We start from the raw sequence: 22,770 nt of genomic DNA, 5'->3' as shown, positions 1-22,770 counted from the left end.
AATGTTTTAGATTATATTGTATGATTCAGAATTTAATGGGCTTATTTTGGAAATTTATCTTGTTGCATTGTATCAAGAGACCAATAGGAGGCAACTTATTAGAAAATGTTAACACCACCTTTTTTTTGAGAATAAAATGTTAACACCACCTTGTCATTTATGATTGGATGATTGGGCATGTCATTGTTTTAGTCACTGCATTTTCAAGTTGTTCTTGATTTTTGTCTTCTCTAGTTGTTCTATGGTTAGTAATTTTGGGTAGGCAAAGTGGAGATGTGCTTTCGGAGTTTTATGTGATCGCTGCATTACCAAAGAAACTGAAGGGAAGTTTTATGGAACAGCTGTAAGACTAGCCATGAGTGTAGCTGAGATGATGATGTTGAGATGGATGAGTGGCAAGTCAATTAAATAAATGATATAATTCAGAGTGAATACTCCGAGGGAACTTAGGGGGGAGCTCCAATAGGCAATAAGATGAGGGGAAAATAGGCTTAGATGGAGTGTCCGTGTGCAACATCGACCTAGAACAACACCAGTTAGGAGGGGCGATTTGGTTCATGTGGGAGGTTCTAAAAGGGCAAAGGGAATACCCAAAAAGGTGTGGATGGAAGTTGTGACTTGTGAGAAGAGATATGGTTATTTATAGTTTGATTGAAAGTATGGCCCTTGTTAGAGCGGAATGGCAGAACAGATTCGTGTGGCTGACCCCAAATAGATGGGGATAAGGCTCGGATGATGATGATGATGGTGAATTTTCGTTTGTAACTTGAAAGAATATAATAGAATAAATTTTGATTGATCTGTCCTATGTCTCTCTATCCAAGCATCTGTTGATGCATTTTTTGCATTTCTAAGTGAAGAAGTTGTTGCTTGTACTGCAGATTGATTGTGACAAAACTATCATGGTCACATTTAAACATGATGATAAGTTTCAAGAAGGTTCTGAATGTTCTTTCCAGGTAACTCTCTATGAACAAACAAGAAGATTGTACATTAGTTGTAAGCGCTACAATTCTCAATGTCACCTCAAAATCATAATTTATGTCCTACAAAGTATCTCAATGTCATAGTTATGACATAGTGTTTTCCGGTTTTATTTGTTCTTTGTTTCATGATTTTGATCTTTTTGTATTTTTTTGCTTGCCAGTCTGCCCTTCTTTATACAACAGTATATGGGCAAAGAAGAATACGTATTTCAACTTTGTCACTTCCATGCACAAGCGTGCTCAGCAATCTATTCCGTGCAGCTGATTTGGATGCTCAGTTTACATGTTTCTTGAAGCAAGGTAAGTAGGTGGTTTGCCATATCCTTGCTGTAATAACCACTTTTTCTCTTAGTTCTCCTTTTCCATGTTTAGCTGTTGTTATCTTACTGATGGTCATCTGTCATTGCTGTTCGCTTTTGCACCCGATTATTAGCTGTTCCTCTTACATTATTTGTCTAAGAGAATTATAAAAATTAACACCATCTTGTTTCTTTTTTGCCCGTGCAGCTGCGAATGATATTCCCACTAATCCCCTTTTCCAAGTCAGAGACCAAATTACAAACCTCTCAATAAACATTTTATTCAATTACCGTAAGTTTTGTGCCACGGTATCATCATCTGCACAACTAATTCTTCCTGAGGCACTAAAGCTCCTGCCTCTATATACTCTTGGTATGTCCTTGTCTCATTATTCTAGTTGGGATTTGGTTCTTTGTGAATCTATACTCTTGACTTCTGATTTATACGTGAAACATACTCCATGTACTTAAAAAGAGTACTCCTTGTATTTGTTAGCAGCCTTTCAATGTTAGATATATGTTCCGAAAATCATCTTATTATGAAAAAGATGTTTATTTGTGTATCTTCTTCTCTTGCAGCTTTGTTAAAGAGTACTGGACTACAAGGTGATGCACGCATAGATGATCGGTCATATTGGGTCAATCGTGCTACCTCTCTAGCTCCCGCTTTGGCAGTTCCGTTGATTTATCCCAGGATGTTGGCTATCCATAATCTTATTTCAAAGGTAGAAAAGTGAACGAGAAGATAACACTTTATTTTGTTTTCTATCCCATTCCAATGTGGCTGACAAGAGTGTTAATGCTGGGCTCTTAGGAGGAGAAGGAGAATGAGGACGTCCTTGTCAACCTTACATTGCCTCCATCTAGTGAGCATATCACTGATGATGGAGTCTTTCTCCTTGAAAATGGGGAAGAATGTTTATTTTATGTTGGGAATATGGTGAATCCTGATATTGTACGCCAATTATTTGGGGTTGCCTCTGTTGATGACATTCCTTCTCAGGTGTTTCTTTGCTCTGATTCTTTTCATTCCTCCAAATGTTCTTCCAAACTAAATGACCACTATCCTAATAATGAGGCATTCTTTACACGTTTTGAAACAGTTAATCTAATGTGGCATTACTAAGAGGCGCAAATCTGCATTTTCTTGCTCTTCTTGATTATCTTTCATCCATTCTACATTCTCACCTACTTATTACACTACATTGGCCAATATGCTACCTTTTTGTAGCAACAAACCATTTTTTTGATTGAGATGCTTGATTGCTTTTGTCACTTATTTTTGTTGGGTGTTTTCAGTTTCTGTTGCAGCAACTCGATAACGAATTATCAAAGAAGCTGAATAATATAGTGAATGAGATCAGACGCGAAAGATGTTCCTATCTCCGGTATGGCCATTTCTTAGCTGTTTTCAATTGTGTGTTTCAGATGGAAGAAGTTGGTCTGTATGTTATATCTTATGAGGTTGCTTCTTTTGCAGCATGAAAGTTTGCAGAAAAGGAGAGCCTTCAGGTAAATTACTAAGTTCTACATGCGCTCGACCTTTATAAACCATGCTGGAGGAAAAAAAAATGAAACAAATTCTGTGAATGCCCTGTTTGCCATATCCTGTTAGAAATATTAGATCCCATTGTCTAATTTTTCATGTGGGGTTTGTGCTCCTGTTCTGGCTTCTATCAAGTAGTTTTTACGAATTCCATTCTTTTGTGGCTATCCTCCAAAACTTTGGGGCATGTGAATATTTTTGGGAAAATATCTCCATACCCCCCCATTTTTAAGTTTTATATCTCAATAGACCCAAGGTTTCAAAACATATCTTGGGTCATAAGAATTCTAAGTTTTATATCTTTTAATCCCCCTAAGCAAACTTTATCCCCTTTAAGCCTATTTTTTTGCCCCAAACAAATATAAGAAAGACATACTTTCTAAACACCATCATTTCTCTCTGGTCATGTAATTTTCCTCTAAATCTCTCTCTCTACCTATTTTCTCACTCTCTCTCCCCTCCCCCATCTCTCACTCTCTCTCCCCTCTCCCGTCTCACTCTCTCTCTCCCCCTTAGAGAGATAAAAGAGGGTGAATGTTAGATAGAAATTTGGGAGGAATATATCACGTAAAGAAAGGAAGGGTTTAGAATGAGTATGTCTTTTTTATATTTGTTAGGGCTAAAAAAATAGTTAAAAGTGGGTAAAGTTAGTCAAGGGGTTAGGAGATATGTTCTGAATCTTTGGGCCTATTGAGATATGAAAACCAAAAATAGGGGGTACGAGGATATTTTCCCAATATTTTTTTTTGAGGGGGTAGTATACTTAATGGAGAAAACCAGTACTATAGTGGTCCAGAAGGTCTACCACTGTTTAGAATTGGGTCTCTAGTGGTGCAGAGAGAATGGGAACTACCATTTGGATCATGTCATAGTCCTTTGGGACTCACTCCCCCATTCATCATCCTTCAATTGATGGGACAATTGAAGATTTTTTTACCGTAGATTTTTTTAGCTGACATGGATTAGAATATACTTAATGGAGAAAACTAGGACTTATATATATATATATATATATATATATATATATATATATATATATATGAAAATGTTGGGATTAGCTCACTAGCTCATATGAACATATGCGTTCATATGAGCCTGCCGTTACGACCTCATTTCGTATTTGAATTTTAAATTTTTATACGAATCCAAATAATTTGAAATTTTACTGTTCAAATATAGGAGAATCTAATAAAAATATCAAAAAATAATTTACAAGAAATAAATTGATCAAAATACCCCAAAAAAGTTTAGGGAGTATTTTGATCAATTTATTTTTTGCAAATTATTTTTAAAATATTTTTATTAGGTGCGCCTTGATGAGAAGAATGAATGCTTAAATTTTCAAGTTATTTGGATTCGTAGAAAAAAAATTAAAATTCAAAAACGAAATGAGATCGTAACCATCAGATCGGCCTAGATTCATTCTGGGCTGTTGGGCTCAAGTTCATATGAGCTAGTGGGCTAATCTCAGCATTTTCCATATATATATATATATAGGGAGAGTTTGAAGTCAGCTTACTAGCTAACAACTGCAGTACCAATGGCTCATATTAAATTTGGACTGATCTAAGGGTCACGATTGCATTTCGTATTTGAATTATAATTTTTTTTCTAATCATTTGAAATTTGGAGTGTCTTTTCTTAAAAATTAGGCGAATCTAATAAAAATATCAAAGAATAATTCACTAAAATTAAATGAACAAAAATACCCCTAAAACTTTTTGGGGTATTTTGGTCAATTTATTTTTTGTGTATACCTTTTTAAATATTTTTATTAGGTGTGCCTTGATGAGAAAAGTGGGCGCCTTAAATTTCAAGTGATTTTGATTTGTAAAAAGTTTTTTAAAATTTAAATATGAAATGCAGTCATGACCATCAGATCGACTCAAATTCAATCTGGTCTGTTGAGTTTACACTGTTCCATCAGCCCATGGGTTGACATGATCTTTTCACACACACACACAAATATATATATATATATATATATATATATATATATATATATATATATATATATATATATATATATATATATATATATATATATATATATATATAGGGATATGATATCCTTTCAACATGCCATTATAGTATAATGAAAACCACACTTCTAGAAAACCATGTTTGTGGTAATTTTATGACCCAAAATTTTGCACACACTCGTTTCAAATCTAATAATAATAATAATAACAATAATTTACACCTTATATATGGTCAAAATGAATTCCCTCCAACAATGAATCTAGACTGTCCATTTGGTGAATTTCAATGTTTAGGTCTTGATCAATTTAAAATCAATGTTTTCTTTTTTAACATTGTTAATCTAATGATAATAAAGTTTTCTAAAACATTTGGAAAGAAAAAAGATCCTTCTAAGGCCCTAGATCTAAGTATCTCACCAAAATGGACGGCTTATGTTAATTGCGATAAAAAGAATGCTTTCTAGGTTGTGTTTTCAAATTTTTTTTTTTTTGACGATTTTTCATTAGAATGAAAAGAGTGCTATATTTTAAAATTTGGGTCAAACAAATTGCCCTTATATGGTTTTTGAAGATTGTTTCATTATATTACTATACAACTGTTGCATGAACATATATATATATATATATATATATATATATATATATATATATATATATATATATATATGGGACTGTATACAACTGTTACAAGGAGGTCACAATTACTTGTGACCATCTGACGTGAAATCTAATAGCTTGGATGTGTCACATAGTCCGAAAATAATTCTTTTGAATATTGAGTTTGGTCAATGGAATAAATACTAACACCCAATTTCACATCCAACGGTTGAGATTAATTGTGATCATCTTGTACAAAAAGTAAATGGCCTGTAGACATTTTTTTATATATATATAAGGTAATGTTGGGGTACTCATACATGTAGTATTTAATAAATGTACTCAACAATTTAGGACACTAATTACGCTTGCCTTGTAGTACAATTTTGTTTTTGAACGAGGGTATTTTTTCTTCATTAGGAGGGTTAGGATAGATATTTCTATAAGAATTTAGTGGCATTTAATACTCATTGTGGATGATGTCATCTTCCACCATATTTAATAAATGTTCTTTTTATCATAAATTTCTACTTTACCCTTGAATAATTTTTTAAAATACCTCTATACAAAAAGTTATTACATCATGGGGCAAAGGTAATTAGTGTCCAAAAATATTTATTATATTTATTAAATGCTAACATGTATGAGTATTTAACTTAGGGATGGCTTTCTGACCCACCCACATATATAGTATATGTGACCTAGCGTCAGCCATCAGCTCTAAGTAGATGGCTGAGATGGCTTGAGTCGCAATGTCACACGCTAGCACTTAACCGTCCAATCTTGATCAAACGACTCATAGTGTTTTATTTTTTATTTTTACTGTACAAATAATTTTGAAGCAAAATTAGGGGCATGCATAGATCTAACAAGAGCGCACATGATAAAAATATTTCCGGAGGTGACAAATTACTAGAATACCCCTGAAAATTTCAAGGGCATTTTGGTCTTTTGTTTTTACATAAAATATTTTGGTTTTATTTGTTTCAGGTTTGCCCTATTTTTCTGATGGGGCGCCCAAAATTTCTTAAAAAAAAAAGCTTTTTAGAAAAAAATGAAAAATAGAATAGTGTTTGACGTGACATTTTGGTATGAGCAATTGTAGCCGTTCTATTCAGATCGAGTGGCTAAGAAGTGGGGTCGAATATAACTTATATGTTGTTGGGGTCACATAGAAACATCTCCCTTTAACTTAACCCATATATATATATATATATATATATATATATATATATATATATATATATATATATATATATATATATATATATATATATATATATATATATATATATATATATATTTATTTATTTATTTATTTATTTAGGGTTATGTTAGGGTGCTCAGACAATGGAGTAATTTATCATTGTACTCAATAAATTTTGGACACTCATATAGCCTTGTTTTGTACATTGAGCTTTTTTAGTAAAGGTATTTTTGGTCATTAGAAGGGGTTTAGAGTCATCTACCTGGGAGGTGACATCACCCACATGAAGCACACTAGTGGCATTTAATTTTTCATGGGGGTGACGTCACAACCCATGTAGATAACATCACACCCCTCCTAATGTCCAAAAATACCTTATTAAGAAAAATACTATATGTGCAAAACAAAGGTATGTAAGTGTCCAAAATTTGTTGAGTACAACGATAAATTACTCCATAGTGTGAGCACCCTAACATAACCTATTTATTAAATGCTCACATGTATGAGTATATTACTTAACAACCATATATATATAGGAAAAAGTTTATATAAGGTTGCAACCTTATAATGTAGAGCTACGGATGCACCTCAAAAATCCATCGAAAAAGGTAGTTTTAATGTTGAAAAACCTTTTGATTGATCATCTCGACATCGAGATGTATGACCATGAAAAATAAAAAGATTTTAAATCTCAGAAATAGTGTATTTTACAACATATTATTTACACCTTCCATTTTCAAGATTTTCATATGTTTATAGGTCTACTTGATTTTAACCATTTTTTAAATTTAAAATTTTATAATTAGATATAAAAATTGATTTCGAGATCATACTAAGAGCATTTTCCATCAAAATTATATACCATGGTAAAATTTGAACACGCACCTTACCTCTACAGCTACGGATGCATCCGTATGCAAACTGCACCCATATATATATATATATAGATATTTATATATATACTATTTTGAATTCATAAAGGCCTAGATCTTAGAATTCACCAAATGGATGGTTTAAATCCATTGTTAGAGGGGACTCATTTGATTATACTTAGGGTGCCAATTGAATTTTATTTTTTTTGAAATTGAGTATTAGGATGAAAAGAGTGTGTGTAACATTTGAGGTCATAAAAATACTACAAACATGGTTTTCTAGAAGTGTGGTTTCATTGTATTATAATGACACCGTGATATTAGATCATTCGCCTATATATAGGGTGTACGCAATGCATATGAGCATGTCTTTCAGATGTATTGGAAATGATACCTTGAGACGGATGTAAAGCTAAACAAATAGCTTCTCCTCCAAGAAAAGAGGATGTGTAGGTTGTAAGAGATGTGAATCCTCTTGTCCAACGGATTTCTTGAGTGTATGCCAACTGGCGTATTTGAACCTCCTTTGTGCCTCATTCCGTTTGTTCCTTCCCTTCTCATCTCAGGCGTTGAGTTTGAGACTCCTTGGCCAGTTCATCCACCCTCTGAGTTTTTCTCTCTATAAACATACTGGATTTGAACCTCCTTGGTATCAATTTTTGCCAAATATGAAACATAATCTGCCGTAACTGCCACAGTGTTTTACGGGCATGAAGACGCCAGTTTACAACATTCATGGAGTCACCCTTTGTGTTTGTCTCTGCAAGCTGTCAACACCAAGTTTGACAGCCCATAGTTCAGCCTCTACAGCCTCACAAGAGTGAATAGGTACAGAATATTGGAATATCACCTTGCCTAGATGATCCCTCAATAAGCCTCAACATCCTGACGGTTGGCCTCCTCTCGAACTGCCATTAAAATTCAATTTACCCTTGCCTTCTCTGGTTTGCCCTTGCCTTCTCTGGTTTGCACCATTGATTTGCTCTTCTAATACTGTGCTGTCTAAAGCATAGTTGTTGGGAGTGGGAGCCGGTGCAGGTATGGGAGCTTGGGATTGACCCTTGGCTGAAGCTCTGTACCCTTGGAGCACTGCATAGGGAGTGACCTAGGAGCGATCTCTCATATATGTAGTTGTACAATATATGTATACAAGAGCATAGGGGGAGCGCCCCATATGTATGTATGTATCTATGTGTGTGTGTGTATATTTGCTCAAAAAAATCCCTCTAGCTGTGTGTTTTGGAGATGAACTTTTAGTGTAGTTATGAATATTTTAGCTTATAAAGATGTTCACCATAAATTGACCCTCTTGAATTTGTGAACAACAAACTTGCAGGGATGTATTTTGTTTCTCGTTTGGTGGAGGATAAGAATGGCGGAAGCTTCTCATATCCTGAGTTCCTTGTACATATTCACAAGCAAATTCAAAATAAAATGGTGTGACCCTTTTCATAAGAAGCCGTTGGGGAGAAATTGTGGGGTTAGACTCGACCGTGCTCTGGTCTAAAAGGAGAGAGAAAAATGAAGAGCAAAACAAAGGCAAGCATTCTTTTCCTGTTGGGTCCTTTTACTTCATAAATTCCCACTAAGCTGGGTTGCTATTTAATAGAACATAGGAGATTTTTCTGTGACTGATGGGTGCGTCCAACAGTTGTAAGATATGGAGAGAGAGAGAGAGAGAGAGCCCGGTTTTTCCATCCCTTTTTTGTGCCGTTTTTTTTGTTTTTTCCTTGTCATGTGTCGGCTTTATTGCATTCTCATACCCTTTGAATTGTCATGAGAAATATAGAACAAATTTTGTATCTGATTGCGTGTATTCTTCCCTTTTGAACAACATACATGGGCATCTTAGATGAGTATGAGTTATAACCTATCGTCCGTGATTCATGAATCTGAATTTGCCATTGGTTTCTAACTATTCTCTCTAAAAGTAAGAGAACTTGTGTTTTTAATGTTTTCTGTCTTTAGCTCAGAGCACTTGCCCGTCCAAAATTTATATGATCTCCTTAGAATTACTGAACATTTTTTTCAGTCAGGCACCTACATTATGCTTATGATTTTTTATTTTGTTTATTAATTTAAATTTTTCTTTTGAGGTTGGTCATTAGGTTGAGGATGTGGCATCGTAGATAGGTTTTCATTTCAGAGAGCATATGATATTTTCTCCCGCTGTGATAAGAGGTTTTTTCACCCCAGATCTGTGTTTCTTCTCATAGATATGAGGTTTTTCAACCTAGATCTAACTTTTCCCTTTTCTTTGGTTTTGTTTCTTTGTGCTTTTCTGGTTCTTTCCTTTCCCTTCCCTTGGGTTTGTTCACTTCTCTCTCTCTCCATCTTTCCCTTCCTATTCCTTTTCCCACCCCCTCGCCCCTGTCTCCTCCGTTCCTTTTCATCCTTCCCCTCCACCCCTGCCAGCTATATTCGTGACCCGTCATGATTTATCTGTAGCTTTCGGCCTCCTTCCCCTTCCTTAACTCGCTTAAGCCCTTAGGAGGTTGACGCCTAAGACGGGTATCCCATTATTGGGAGAGTGTATCCTGTCGTGGGGTATTTGGCATTCGGGGCTTTTCCGGAGGGCCTTTACACCCCCTGTATTTGGCTAAAAAAGTTGACGTCTTAGACAAGGTTGGTACTTTTCTGTGCCTTGCATAGCCCTGTCGTGGTTTTTATGTTCCTTTGGAAAAGGCGGTTTCTTTGGGGTCTTTGAGATCTGGATTCCTCGCCTCCTCCACTTCTTTTGCCCATCTTTCCTCGATAGCTATCTAACATGACTTCCCTTCCAATTTCCTCTTCCTGCTCCCACTCCTCCTTAACCCTATCTTATAGTTGCTGGTTGCATGCCGCCGCCTTCTGGTGTGCCACTATGAGCTTCTGATTCTTATTTTGCGCGCTGCTACTCAGGGAGTTTGTGTGCTCTCTAACCCTGGCCTCTGAGGTGATTGCTTAAGGTATGGTATGTTTTAGCAGTGTGAGTTAGGAAAGTTGTTTGGGGTGTAGAGGTTGTTGTGGAGGACACCTGTGTTAATGGTTATGGAGTTTTAGTTGGGGTTGATTTCAGTGGTCATGGAGGTTTAGTTGGAGTTGATTTCAGTGGTCATGGAGGTTTAGTTGGGGTTGATTTCAGTTGGGGGTGTAGGATCCTTTCAAGGTTAGGGTTAGCGAGTGTTTGGTAATTATGGTCGATCATCTTTGCTGTAGGTTGTACCTGTGTATTTCTCTACGTCTTCCTCGTTTACTTATTGTACGTGAGAACTTTGCTCCTTTTATTAATAAAAGTAACTGTTAACATTCGAAAAAAAAGAAAGCAAGAAAGAGCATATGATCTTTTTTCATACACAAGCCAACAGAATCAATTGCCGAAGTCATTGAAGACCGGACTCTATTTATTTCTGTGAAATCTACCAAAATGCACCTTGATGAGCTATTTAACATTTTGGTTGTACAACGTTTTTTTTGGATATTGCGGCTCTATACACCTGTCCTTGAGATGCTCATTGTTGGCTCCATGTATATTATCTCTCGCAATGCAAGGTTAACAGTACAAGGAAAAAGAAAATTAAAAAAGCAAAAAATATTAAATAGATGGTAAGTAAGCTTCTTTTTGGTAAATTTCTCTTTATTTTAAAACAATTTAAATTTAGGATTGCTGTATATGAGGTAGGGCTGAAGCAGGGAAGTTTATCAAGTTATATCTATGATTTGAACTATTTAACATCTTATCCGTACTTTTGATATTAGCTTTATCAAGTTATAGCTATGATTTGAACTATTTAACATCTTACCGGTACTTTTTTTTATCTAATATCAAATTGCCTATGGAATGGCACATAATGGATTTTCAAATTTCTCAAAATACACTTGGGGTAAAATATTAAAGTGTATTTTGATAACTTTTCTGCCAAAAAAGCTCATGAATGAAGAAAGTTTCAAATCTCCTAATTGCTCCTAAAATTTGATAGTATGTGCTCATTGATGATGAAAAGCAACAGATTTTCAAGGCAAATGAAAGTAAGTGGGAAGCTTAGCATTTTTAGTATTTATCGGAAAAGACCATCTGATTGAGAAAGAGGGTTAGAGATGGAACAATGTTTTCTTTAAAAAAGCGTGCTAAAAAGATTATAGGTTCCCAAGGGAGTGCGACCACCATTTATGGGTGGGAATGGGTCGGATAGGTTTCGGGTCGACCTTGATTGAGATTGGATCTTTCTAGGTGTCTACTTAGATCTAGACTTAGGTGAACCGACCCATGACCTACGGGTTAGGTTCAGGCCTACGAATAAAAAATCGTTATAAAAAATTATTGCACGCAAGACACTACAATATTTTTATCTTAATGTTTTACCTAGTTGGATTAGGTTGGGTTGACCTTGAAGGACCTGATCTGACCGATAGGTTCCAAGTTGGACCTGCACTTGGACCCGAGCCAAGTCAAGATGAGGTCATGTGGACCCATAGTTGAACCGTTGGGTCCATTGCCTGAGTCTGGATCAAGGGCTGGTTGGTCCATGGGTTGATCCGACCCATTTCCCACCCCTACTGCCATTTACTCCCTTGGATAAAACCCTTTCAAGAAATTTTTGTAAGACCTCAAACTTTAGGGGTGTAACCTCCTCAACCTTCTACCAATCCTAAAAAAAGAAAAAAAAATAAATTGAACAAAATTTTTATGTGCATTAAGGTCTGTCCTAAAATTTAACAAAAGGCATGAAAGTTTTTTGAATGGTCAGATCCAAGTGCTTTAGGAACTCTAAATCTTTTTACTACTTTATTTTGAAAATACTCGATTCTGAATGGATTCCCTCTTGAGTAGCTTTTCTAAAAAGGGTGTGGTTTGTCTAAGGCAGAGGCTCTAAACAATCAAATTAACACTTTCAAATAGTATCTAAAGGTATTGTTCAAGTACAAGAAATCTTTGTGATGGTTTGAAATTTTATTTTCATCTCTAATTTTACAATTTAAAGTTTAAAGAATAGCGTAGATCGAGCAGATCTAAGAACTCTTGAAAATTGACGGTCCAAAAATGCATTACACGATGTATTTTCAAAACTTGAAATCCATTTTTTTTCATGTCCATGTATCTTGAGATTGAGATGATCAATTTGAGAGAGAAATTGGACGTTACTGGCAAATTTAGTGGGATTACGCCTCGAAAACTGGAACTACATTGGAGCGGGAAATTGGACGTTACAGGCAAATTTCTTCATTGAAACAGCAAGCATTAGGAGTTTAAAGTTCATCGTTTTAACAGAAGCAAGTGTGCCCTCAATTCAAACTGTGCTTTCTGGAAAATTGCCTTATAATATGACTTGAAACTTTAAGGTTAAGCAAATCCGTTAAACAATCCACAAGATCTGGATGATGGAAGGGCGCACAAACACTCTTTCAAAAGCCATAGTCAATGGCCAAAAAATAATATTTTTTGTTATTTAAAATTATATGTATTTAGGGCGTATTTCTTTTTTTTTAATATGGTTCTCCAATTTAAAATAATGAAAAATGTATTGAAATTTTTTTTTTGACCAAAATACACCTTGATTTTATGGGTATTTTGGTCAATTTTTTATTTAAAATATTTTTTATTAATATTTTACATGGTGCAACAAATAAAAATAAACCTATACGTTAAATTTTAGACAAATATAACTAATAAAAAATAAATATATTTTAGGGCTCGTCCAAGTGCAATTTGAATCATCGAAGGGTACTTGTGCATCATTCAAGCGTCCATATGCCATACTATCATTTTTAGATTTGGTGATCTTGGATGGTATGGATGAACTGATTCATGTAAAGTACACCGTCAAAAATTTTCACCCCACCATAAGTTTGTCTTTTTTTTTTTCGTTTTTGTTTCATTTTATCCTAATAATTCCAACTAATTAAGCAAAAAGTTAGATGACACGGGAGTAGAGTTTCGGATTCCATGATCAAATCATGATAAGCTAGAATTACTAGAAATTAAAGTTCCCCACTCCAAATTGATAAGTACTTTTACACCATAAAAGCAACTACTTAATATTCAATATTTAAAAATTAAAATTGAATAGAATTCCACTTTAGAAATATTACATCACTATTTTTTAAAAAAAGATTGAATGTTTAAACAATTAAATCCAAATTAGACGTAAATCTCAAGATGTTAGTTTTGAGAACTTTACTCTAATGTTCCTCTAAATTACGATTATTTAAGAAAACCCATCGTTTGGTTTCACTTTTATACCCTATTTTTCTTTTAGTTTTTCTCAAATAACCCCCTAATTCATACCTAAAAAATCTGAAGTTTAATGTTCCAAATATGTAAAATTGGGTATTCTACTCAATAGTTTGATTAAGGGGTGCAAAATTCAATGCATTACAACCGTAAAACTAAATATCTCGAGTGAAAAGCATCACATTTGTAAAATTTGGTCCAATATTTTGATTGAGAGAGAGAGAGAGAGAGAGAGAGGTCTTTATTCGTGTAAAAAGTGCTTTAACAAAGAGGCTCATTAGAATGCATTTTTTTAACAAAGAATCACTTTAACAAAAGTGGGTGAACATTGGCATCCAGCCTTTGCATTATATGAGGTGGGGGCATCGGATTCTAAGATTTTTTACGAGGAAAGGAATTGCAATGGAAAGTTCACAGTGCATTCATTAAAACACATATTCAAGTGTTGTTATTTTATAGATTTAGGACGTAACGTGCACTCTAAGTTATTTTAGATACATTTTTGCCATAGATCCATGATTTTACTTTTAAAAAATCAATGTAAATCGGAAGATATGCATAGAATTAAAATAAAGAAAAGTATACAATGAGATCATTTATCTTTGGTATATGTTGTCACAATTAATCTTAACCACTGCATATGAAATTGGTTGGTTACATTTATTGCATTGATCAAGCTCAAAGTTTAAAAGAAATTTTTTCGAACTTTGTAACATATCCAAGCTATTAGATTTCTCATCAGATGGTTATAAATAATTATGACCTCCTTATATAAAACGTAAATAATCTCATTGTATATAATCCCTTAAAATAAATAATAAAAATATAAAATAAAATGTTATATTTTTGAAGTTCAAAATCCATTTTTTTCTCTTTCTCTATTCATAAATAATTGTGGTGTTTAAGATTGTGCTCTAGTGAAGTTTTATATCCAAAATCAATCTCAAAGACGAATTTTAAAATAGATTGCATTTGATTGCCAAAATTGCATCATCAGCTAAGATGGGCTTGCATACTAAAAAGACTATTTACATATGGTGCAAGAGTATCACAATTACTCTTGACTCTTAACCGTTAAATGTGAAAGTAGGGTAGCTCGGAGTGTTACAAAGCTCGAAAAAAAAAAAAAAAAAACTATTGGACTTTGAGCACGGTTAGCTGTACACTCATAACTAATGGTTGGGGTCAAATGCGACCTTCTTGTACAAAAATGAAAAATTGATCTTGTCAATATTTCTCTTACTTCAATAAACATTTGTTTTAACAAGTGGTTTGAAATATGGATTAGTACCCTGGATTGGCCACTCCAAAAACCCATCTGAATCGGTGAATCGGCGATTTAGATCGGGAATCGGTCAAATTAGTCCGATTATACCTTAAAAAAAAATCTAAAATAATTATTAAAATTCATTATAAATGTTGGTTTTTTATGAATTCAATAAAAAATACGGTTTTTACATTATTAACTTTTTTTTTTTTTTTTTTATTATCAATTTACGAATATTGAGATGTTCTTTCCCTGTATGAACTTACGTTAACCATTAAATTTGCATCACATAAAAAAAAACATAGAATTATCATGGATAAAGTATATAATCATATATAGACTACAATAAATAATGGATTAAATTGATGAAAAAATTGCCACTAAAATCTCGAATTGGCGAAAAACCCTAATCCGCTAAAAAAAACCCAAATTATTACAACCTAACTAACTATAAGCCAAAATTATTGCAACCTCACTAACTACAATATTATATACTGAAATTGAAATTTTTGGTTTATATTTTATAATTATTTTATTATATAGATAATAACAAATTCAAAATATCTTATAATATCATTTAATTTAAATTGTATTATTGACAACGGTAAGAAAAATAGTACATTATATGATTTATAATGTAAATAAATTAATAAAAAATAAAATATTTGGTTATCAATATATAAATTATTAGAATGCAAATCAATTTTCGAAATAACACTTTAATTTTTCAAAAATTTAAATTTTTAGATTTCTAGGATAAATTTAGTGGATGAGGTTGTTAGTAGAGACAAAGAGATATTTCAAATGGTCTCATTCTATGAACCCTATCTTAAAATCAATATTCTTAAATTTATGTTAGAAATTATCATATTATAAAAATAAAAATTATAATTAGATCAATTATTCCTAGTTTGTATTAAAAAATACTTGTTATATTAAGATATGTATATATATATATATATATATATATATATATATATATATATATATATATATATATATATATATATATATATATATATATATTACAAGAAATACTTGTTGTATTACTTTTTTTGTTTTGACGAGAAAATATGATTCTTGTTGTATTACCTTTTTTTTTTTTTTTTTGACGAGAAAATATGATTCTTGTTGTATTACCTTTTATATTTTTTGACCAAAGAAAGAAGAAGATGTTGTATGACCTTTTTTTTTGCTTGTTGTATTACTTTTTATTTTTTTACAAGAAGATAAGAAAATAATGTTGTCCAAGTACCTTTTATTTTTTATAATTTTTATTTTATTTTTTTGATAAGAAATACTTATTTATTTTTACAAGAAAAAAAAGAAGATGCATTGTCTTTTTTGTTTTTTGGCAAGAAATGGTTGTTGTATTACATTTTTTGTTTTTTTTTCATGACATTATTTTCTTCTTCCTTTTTTTTTTTTTAAAAGACAAAAGTAAATCATATTTTTCCTTTTATTTTTTTGATGATATTACTTTCTTCTTTTTATTTGTTTATTATTATTATTATAATATTTTCTTCTTTTTATTTTTTTTTAAGACAAAATAAAATCGCACAATAGCATCCCCAAGCTCGATTTGAACTTGAGACGCCCCAAGAAGAATGTAGTTAATAACCACGGCAGCCCATCACTCCTATAATAATTGTTTATATTGAATAACGTTTCAACGATATATCACTTGGCTCAAATCCCACATCGAGGAATCAAACAAACTTTAAGAACTATAAGTACCTCTTCAATAGCGTTACCATCAGCATGATCGAGAGAAGGAGTACACGCGTAGTGCTACTTTTTAAAACTAAATTACCAAAATGTCCTTATTCAACGACTCGTCGACCTATGACGTCATAGTCATACGATTCATGACGCCATATGAACGATTTACTAGTCAGCGATTCCCGGTTTTACACAAGAATCGATACGGGGTGCCGACTCAAGCCATGACATCATATAAACTATTCAAAATCTTACTATTCAACGATTCCCGGTTTTACACAAGAACACGGGATGACCGATTCCCGTGCCGCCTAAGGCCATGACGTCATATGAACGATTTACCATTCAGCGGTTTTACACAAGAATCGACACGAGGTGCCGACTAAGGCCATGACGTCATATGAACGATTTACTATTCAAAATTGCCGATTCTCTTCTAGAATCAGAATCGAGCGATTCTCAGTTTTACACAAGAATTGACACGGGGTGACCGATTCCCGTGTCGACTCGAATGAGTCGTCGATTTTTAAAACCCTAGTTTATATTGAATAACATTTCAACGTTATAAAACCCTAGTTTATATTGAATAACATTTCAACGTTATATCAGTTGGCTCAAATCCCACATTGAAGAATCAAACAAACTTTAAGAACTATAAGTCAAATCCCACATCGAAAAATCAAACAAACATTAAGAACTATAAGTACCTCTTCAATAGCGTTATCATCAGTGTGCTCGAGAGAAGAGAGAAGAGAGAAGGGAGAAGGGGTACACGTGTAGTGCTATGTTCGACTTGTCGACCTATGATGTCATAAGCCATAAATGATTTAATATTCAAACGTCAACCTATGATGTCATATAAACGATTTAATATTCAAGATCGCCGCTTAGAATCGTGATTCATGACGTCATATAAACGTTTTAATATTCAAAATGGCCGCCGACCTATGACGTCATAAGCCGCTTAGAATCGCGATTCTCATATTCAAAATCGCCGCCGACCTATGACGTCATAAGCCGCTTAGAATCGCGATTCATGACATCATATAAACAATTTAATATTAATATTCGAACGTCATATAAACGATATAATATTCAAAATCGCTGGACGATTCCCGATTTTACACAAAATAATAATTTATTATTCAAAATCGTTGATTCTCTTCTAGAACCGAGTGATTCCGAGTTTTACTTTGACAAGTCCGTTGTATCGTGCCGATTTTTAAAACCCTGACTTTAACAAAATTAATTCGACGAAGAATAACCTAGAGTTGGTGCCTAAATTGTTAAATTAATTCGACAAAGGATAAGTACAGTAGGTGTCTGAATTTAAAGTACAGTACAGTACACTATCTCACGCCAAGCATAATTCCATTTAAAGCTCATTGCAATAAATACCTGAGACAAAGCATAAAGCGTAATGAGTAGCCCAGGCAAAGCAAATTCATGGAATCAAAGCAATTACGACGCCCTCCAAAATTCTCCGGAGTATCACCTGTAAAACACTACTTGGTGTTTATAAGAAGCAGGTTTTTAGGAAAGAGAAAATAGGCGAAGGGGCACCCACCATTTGAGTTCTCTTTTGCATACCATATAGACAGGAAAGGAAAGGAAAGGAAAGCTCTGCTCTTTTAGAGAGAGAGAGAGAGAGAGATGGCTGATAGTGTTGTATCATTTTTCCTTGAAAAACTAGAGAAATTGCTCTTAGATGAAGTGCAACTCCTTTCAGGAGTGGAAGATGATATTCGGTGGATCAAGGAAGAGGTCAAAGGCATGGAAGCGTTCGTGGAGAGTGGTGATGAGAAAAGAGAGACAGATAAGTTGGTGTGGGGTTCAACAAGTGGGAGATATTGCATACGATGCCGAGGATGTTCTCCACAAATTCATCGAGGGAGAGGGTTTCGCGGCTGTCTGATCTCACCTTGTTCTTCTATAAAGGAAGAATGCGTGAAGCATGAGGTTGCGAGTAAGATAAAAGAGTAGTATTAAAAACTCGGTTAAGAAACATTTTGTTCGTCTCACAATCATTCAACAAAATACATGTTTTTAATGCCATTCTAAAAGAATTCGATGGAAAACATGGAGATGAATAAGACATATCCAATTTGGGAAAAGAGCTCTGTGCACAATTACAGGACAATAGGTATCTTGTGGTGTTGGATGATGTGTGGGAAAACGTGCACACTGTATTTCCTGATTTACATAACGGAAGTAGATTCATCATCACAGCTCGTATGGCAGCCAATGCATGTATTGAGCAAAGTCTACTTGCTAGGAAGCCTGGACCCTCTTCTGCAGCAAGGCATGCATTTTGGAGGGAGGAAAATTATAACTTATGTCCTTCGGAGTTGGAGAATGTCGCGAAGCGACATTGTTAAGGAATGTGATGGACTTCCCCTCGCCATGGGAAGTGTGATGTGGAGAACACCTAAAACAGTTCACAATTGGGACAAGGCTTACCGCAGTCTTGCAATATGAATTGGATAAGCATAAAGGTGTGAGGGGGTAGGTATTCTGACATTAAAGTTGCAGGGATTTATCACTGTTTTCAAAAGTTTTGTTTCTGTTGTTTGTTCCCAGACTCCCATTTCCCAATTGGTTAGGCTATGGGTCGCAGAGGGACTTATAAAAGGAAGGAGAGGAATAACAGAGACGGAAGTAGCTGCCCATCACTTCAAAGAGTTATTGGATCGAAGCAGCTTGATTCATGTGGCAAAACTGGGCATGTCAAAACAATCCGTGTGCAAGTTGTTGTACGAAAGCTTGGTCTTTCGTTGCTAGAGAAAGAGATTTTGTGATGTAAAAACATAAACAATTTGCCGATCCGCATTGCAATCCAAAACGATGCTTCAAATATACCTACCATGAAGGAAGTGTCCCGTCTTGGAACATTTTCAGTATTCGGTTCAGAAAAATTATCACCCTCATATTTGCCTCAATTGTTTTCTAGCTCCAAATATTTGAGGGTTTTGGATCTAAAAGGGATTCCGGTTGGGTGCCTTCCATGACTCCAAGAGTTGTATCTTGCCAATATGGGAGATGGATTTGTGAGCCGATTAAAGAGAGATTCAGGTGAAGACCGTTTCAATGTGCAGCACATCCCCACTGTTGATATTTGGGGAAAATTGTTTTTGAAGATTTTTAGAGACGGGGAAAGGTTTATGAAAATTTGTAGAAAGCAAAAGAATCCTCTGGTCGCTCCTCATAATCAATGGTACTCGTCTGCATTCAATAAACTACTTTCTCCTTCCTTCTAAACAGCGCCTATTCATTATTTTGTAGACAATCCATCCATCTACTTCTTTTTCTTGGATTAATATCCTGAATTTTTTTTTTATATAGTTTATTTTTTCAAATAAATGTTCTGATTGGTTCTTGTGAGTTCCTTTCTATTCTATTTCTTTGCTCTCTTTTTTTTTGCAATGGGATTAATGTGTCGTGAATAATAGAATGCCCATATCTCATGGTTGTAACAGCATGCAATTTCTAATTGAGCCTGGATATGTTTGACTTTCATATAAAACAGTCCCATATAATTAAAATGGCTTTTTTTTTTTGTTATGGACTTATAAGCATGATAGTTGATCCGTTTATTCTATATCAATTTAATATGATTACTATGCACAAAATTGTTTTTCTCCTGATTATTCTTTTTACGGATAATTATGATGACAAGATGTCTAATCTTCTCCTCGTGCTTGCTTTGACCTTGTTTGTTTATATGTTTGTCCAAATCATTGTAACTTATCACCCCTATTCAATCTATCATGTAAAGTTTGGTATGGATTCTATTAGTTTTGTGGAGATTTTAACTAATTTTTCTGATAAATTTTTTACATGGATAATCATATGTGCTTTTTATAAGGGTGAACTTGGACAAGAAAACATGTTTTTATTCAATAGAACTTGTTTATCTGTATGTTGTGCGACTTGATGCATTTTCCTCTCTTAGAAATTAAGCATGTTACGTACTAAAAACAAAGGAAATGAAGTACAAAAGTACACTTCCACATGCTGATCTTGGAACGTGCAATTTGAGCACAATAATACCAAACATGGGATTACTGACTTTCTACACACATGCTCCTTTGCAGCCTTTGTGCTTCCCATTTGGCCCTATTTTATTGTCTATTAATGCCTTGAAGATTCTACGTTTGAATTATGTTTTATTTCATTTAAGGGATGCAAGTTAATGTATTATTTGAGATAGGACTTGAGCACCAAAAAGTGCTGTTTTTCAACACCAACCATGGGAATGTGGCATTCCGAGGGATCTTCAGTTTCCAGATCCTCTGTATACCGGGGCAGACTGAGAATAATCTATCTTGACAGAGTTTAACATGGATTTGACAGTGAAGCTTCCCAGGAGGGTGAGTTCTCAAATGATCTCATCTGCTTCACTTGGAAAATAAAAAACTGCGTTCAAGGCCTCCAATAGATGGATATACTGGTTGGCCACCTCGTCATTCACCCTTCTAAATCATGGAGTTACTTTCCACACCCAATTGGAAAGGCCTCCTAAAATGGAGTCCCTCATTTTCAAGTGTTTCTCCCTGGTAGATAGATAACTGGGTACTGAGGATGTTTTGGTCCATTCCCAAGCCACTTGGAATTCAAAAAACTTGTGCTTGCACTATCCCCCCATCAAGACTTTGCTATAGCAATCAAATAAATCTCTAGATTGGTTAAAATGGCCCTCCAAATGTGAGAGGCAGGCGCATGCTTGTTCATTTTCTTCACCACTCTCTGTTCCTCATCCACTCCATACTTCGAATCTACAAAGTTGTTCCAAGGCTGCTTAGTGTATTGAACCATTCTCCACCACCACTTCCTTAACTCTGCGTCATTACTAATATTAGCCTTCGGACTCATAGGCTCCTTGCCTGTTTGGAAAGAGTCTCTTCTCCCATTTGACAAGATGAAACTTTCTGCCATTAGATGACTCACTCCAAAGGAAGTGCTTCATCATCGATTCCAACTTTCTATTTAGTGCTATGGGCATTCTTAACAAAAAATGCAGGCTGTGCCACTTGATGTGTTTCCCTTTCTTAGAGAAATGGATCATGTTACGTACCTAAAACAAAGGAAGTGACATAGAAAACACCTTTACATGTTAATCCTGGAGGATGCAATTTGCGCACATTCATGATACCAAATGTCCTGATAATCAAGTGAATCCATCACATATGACAAGTAGGATAACTGACTTTTTCACACTGAGATTCACCACAAGGTGAAAATTTTCTTTTCTCCTTGTTGGTTAGTCACCTATATCTACTCAGCAAAGCAATAAGTATTTCTATCTCCCATCAAATGAGATATGTGTTGTCCAAACAATGCATTTTTTAAGTCTCAACTGTGACAATAAAAATACGTTGTTCATCAGTCCACCTCCAATGGTGACAATGATAACTTTTCTATTATCATCAATAAGTTGGTATTTTTTGTGTAAGTGGATTTACATGGGTTTCCAAAACGCTTTACTGGACATTTATATCATGCTGGTAAACTCGCATTATGTTTTCTTCATGAGTTGCTGCTGTTAATTTCAATTCTTTGCTGCCTTTTTATCAGGTCATTCCATTGGAGACTGGCTAGATGATTGTTTCTTCTCATGTACGGTACTGCATTTTGTGCATCGAACAAAAGTACCTTTGGTACTGTCCTGAAGATCTTTTAGTCTGAGCATGAAACATTGCATAAGGTGTTGTAACATGAGGCTCTTGCATTTTTCTCTTTTGAACGTTAAACACTGAATCTCAGCTCTCTTTGTACCCTTTCTTTAAGTCTTTGGCAAGAAACTCATGTTTGATTGAATATTTTAGCGTGCAGAAACAGCACCACCGTCTTTGATTAAAAACCTTTCCTCTGTGAATACTTTGTAAGTTGTGCTCCTTTGGCTCATTTGGCTATTTTGTAGGAGTGCTCCTTTGGCTCATATGACTATATGTCCTTTTGAATCAACATAAAAAGGGCTCAACAATGAGGGCCAGGGCGAGCAACGGGCTGGCTGCCAGTCTGGCTTGGGGCATTGGGTCCCTATAGTGCCAACGTGTTAAAGGGGCCTAGCCCTAGCCCTAG

General features: G+C 34.5%; 1 protein-coding gene and 1 long non-coding RNA gene across 3 annotated transcripts in view; both read left to right on the top strand.

Moving 5' to 3' along the window:
- LOC18447425 (protein transport protein SEC24 B) overlaps positions 1-9,293 on the top strand; it is a 29,948-nt gene extending 20,655 nt beyond the window's left edge. For both annotated transcript variants that reach the window (XM_011629917.3, XM_088849336.1), the window contains 8 exons: positions 882-959; positions 1,148-1,286; positions 1,494-1,658; positions 1,865-2,010; positions 2,100-2,288; positions 2,585-2,673; positions 2,766-2,797; positions 8,826-9,293. In XM_011629917.3, coding sequence (XP_011628219.1) covers positions 882-959; positions 1,148-1,286; positions 1,494-1,658; positions 1,865-2,010; positions 2,100-2,288; positions 2,585-2,673; positions 2,766-2,797; positions 8,826-8,932 — 945 coding nt within the window. In that variant the 3' untranslated portion in view covers positions 8,933-9,293. The remainder of the gene's footprint in view (positions 1-881; positions 960-1,147; positions 1,287-1,493; positions 1,659-1,864; positions 2,011-2,099; positions 2,289-2,584; positions 2,674-2,765; positions 2,798-8,825) is intronic.
- Positions 9,294-18,050: 8,757 nt separating this feature from the next.
- LOC148780278 (uncharacterized) lies at positions 18,051-22,549 on the top strand. The gene is made up of 2 exons (XR_016042365.1): positions 18,051-19,903; positions 22,264-22,549. It is a non-coding gene; the product is annotated as an uncharacterized LOC148780278 (long non-coding RNA).
- Positions 22,550-22,770: the final 221 nt, after the last annotated feature.

Source organism: Amborella trichopoda, chromosome 10 (genome assembly GCF_054954075.1).
Source record: "Amborella trichopoda isolate Santa Cruz 75 chromosome 10, AtrichopodaSantaCruz75HAP2 v2.0, whole genome shotgun sequence".
In the NCBI taxonomy this organism is placed as follows: domain Eukaryota; kingdom Viridiplantae; phylum Streptophyta; class Magnoliopsida; order Amborellales; family Amborellaceae; genus Amborella; species Amborella trichopoda.
This window is presented reverse-complemented; position numbering and strand designations above follow the sequence as displayed.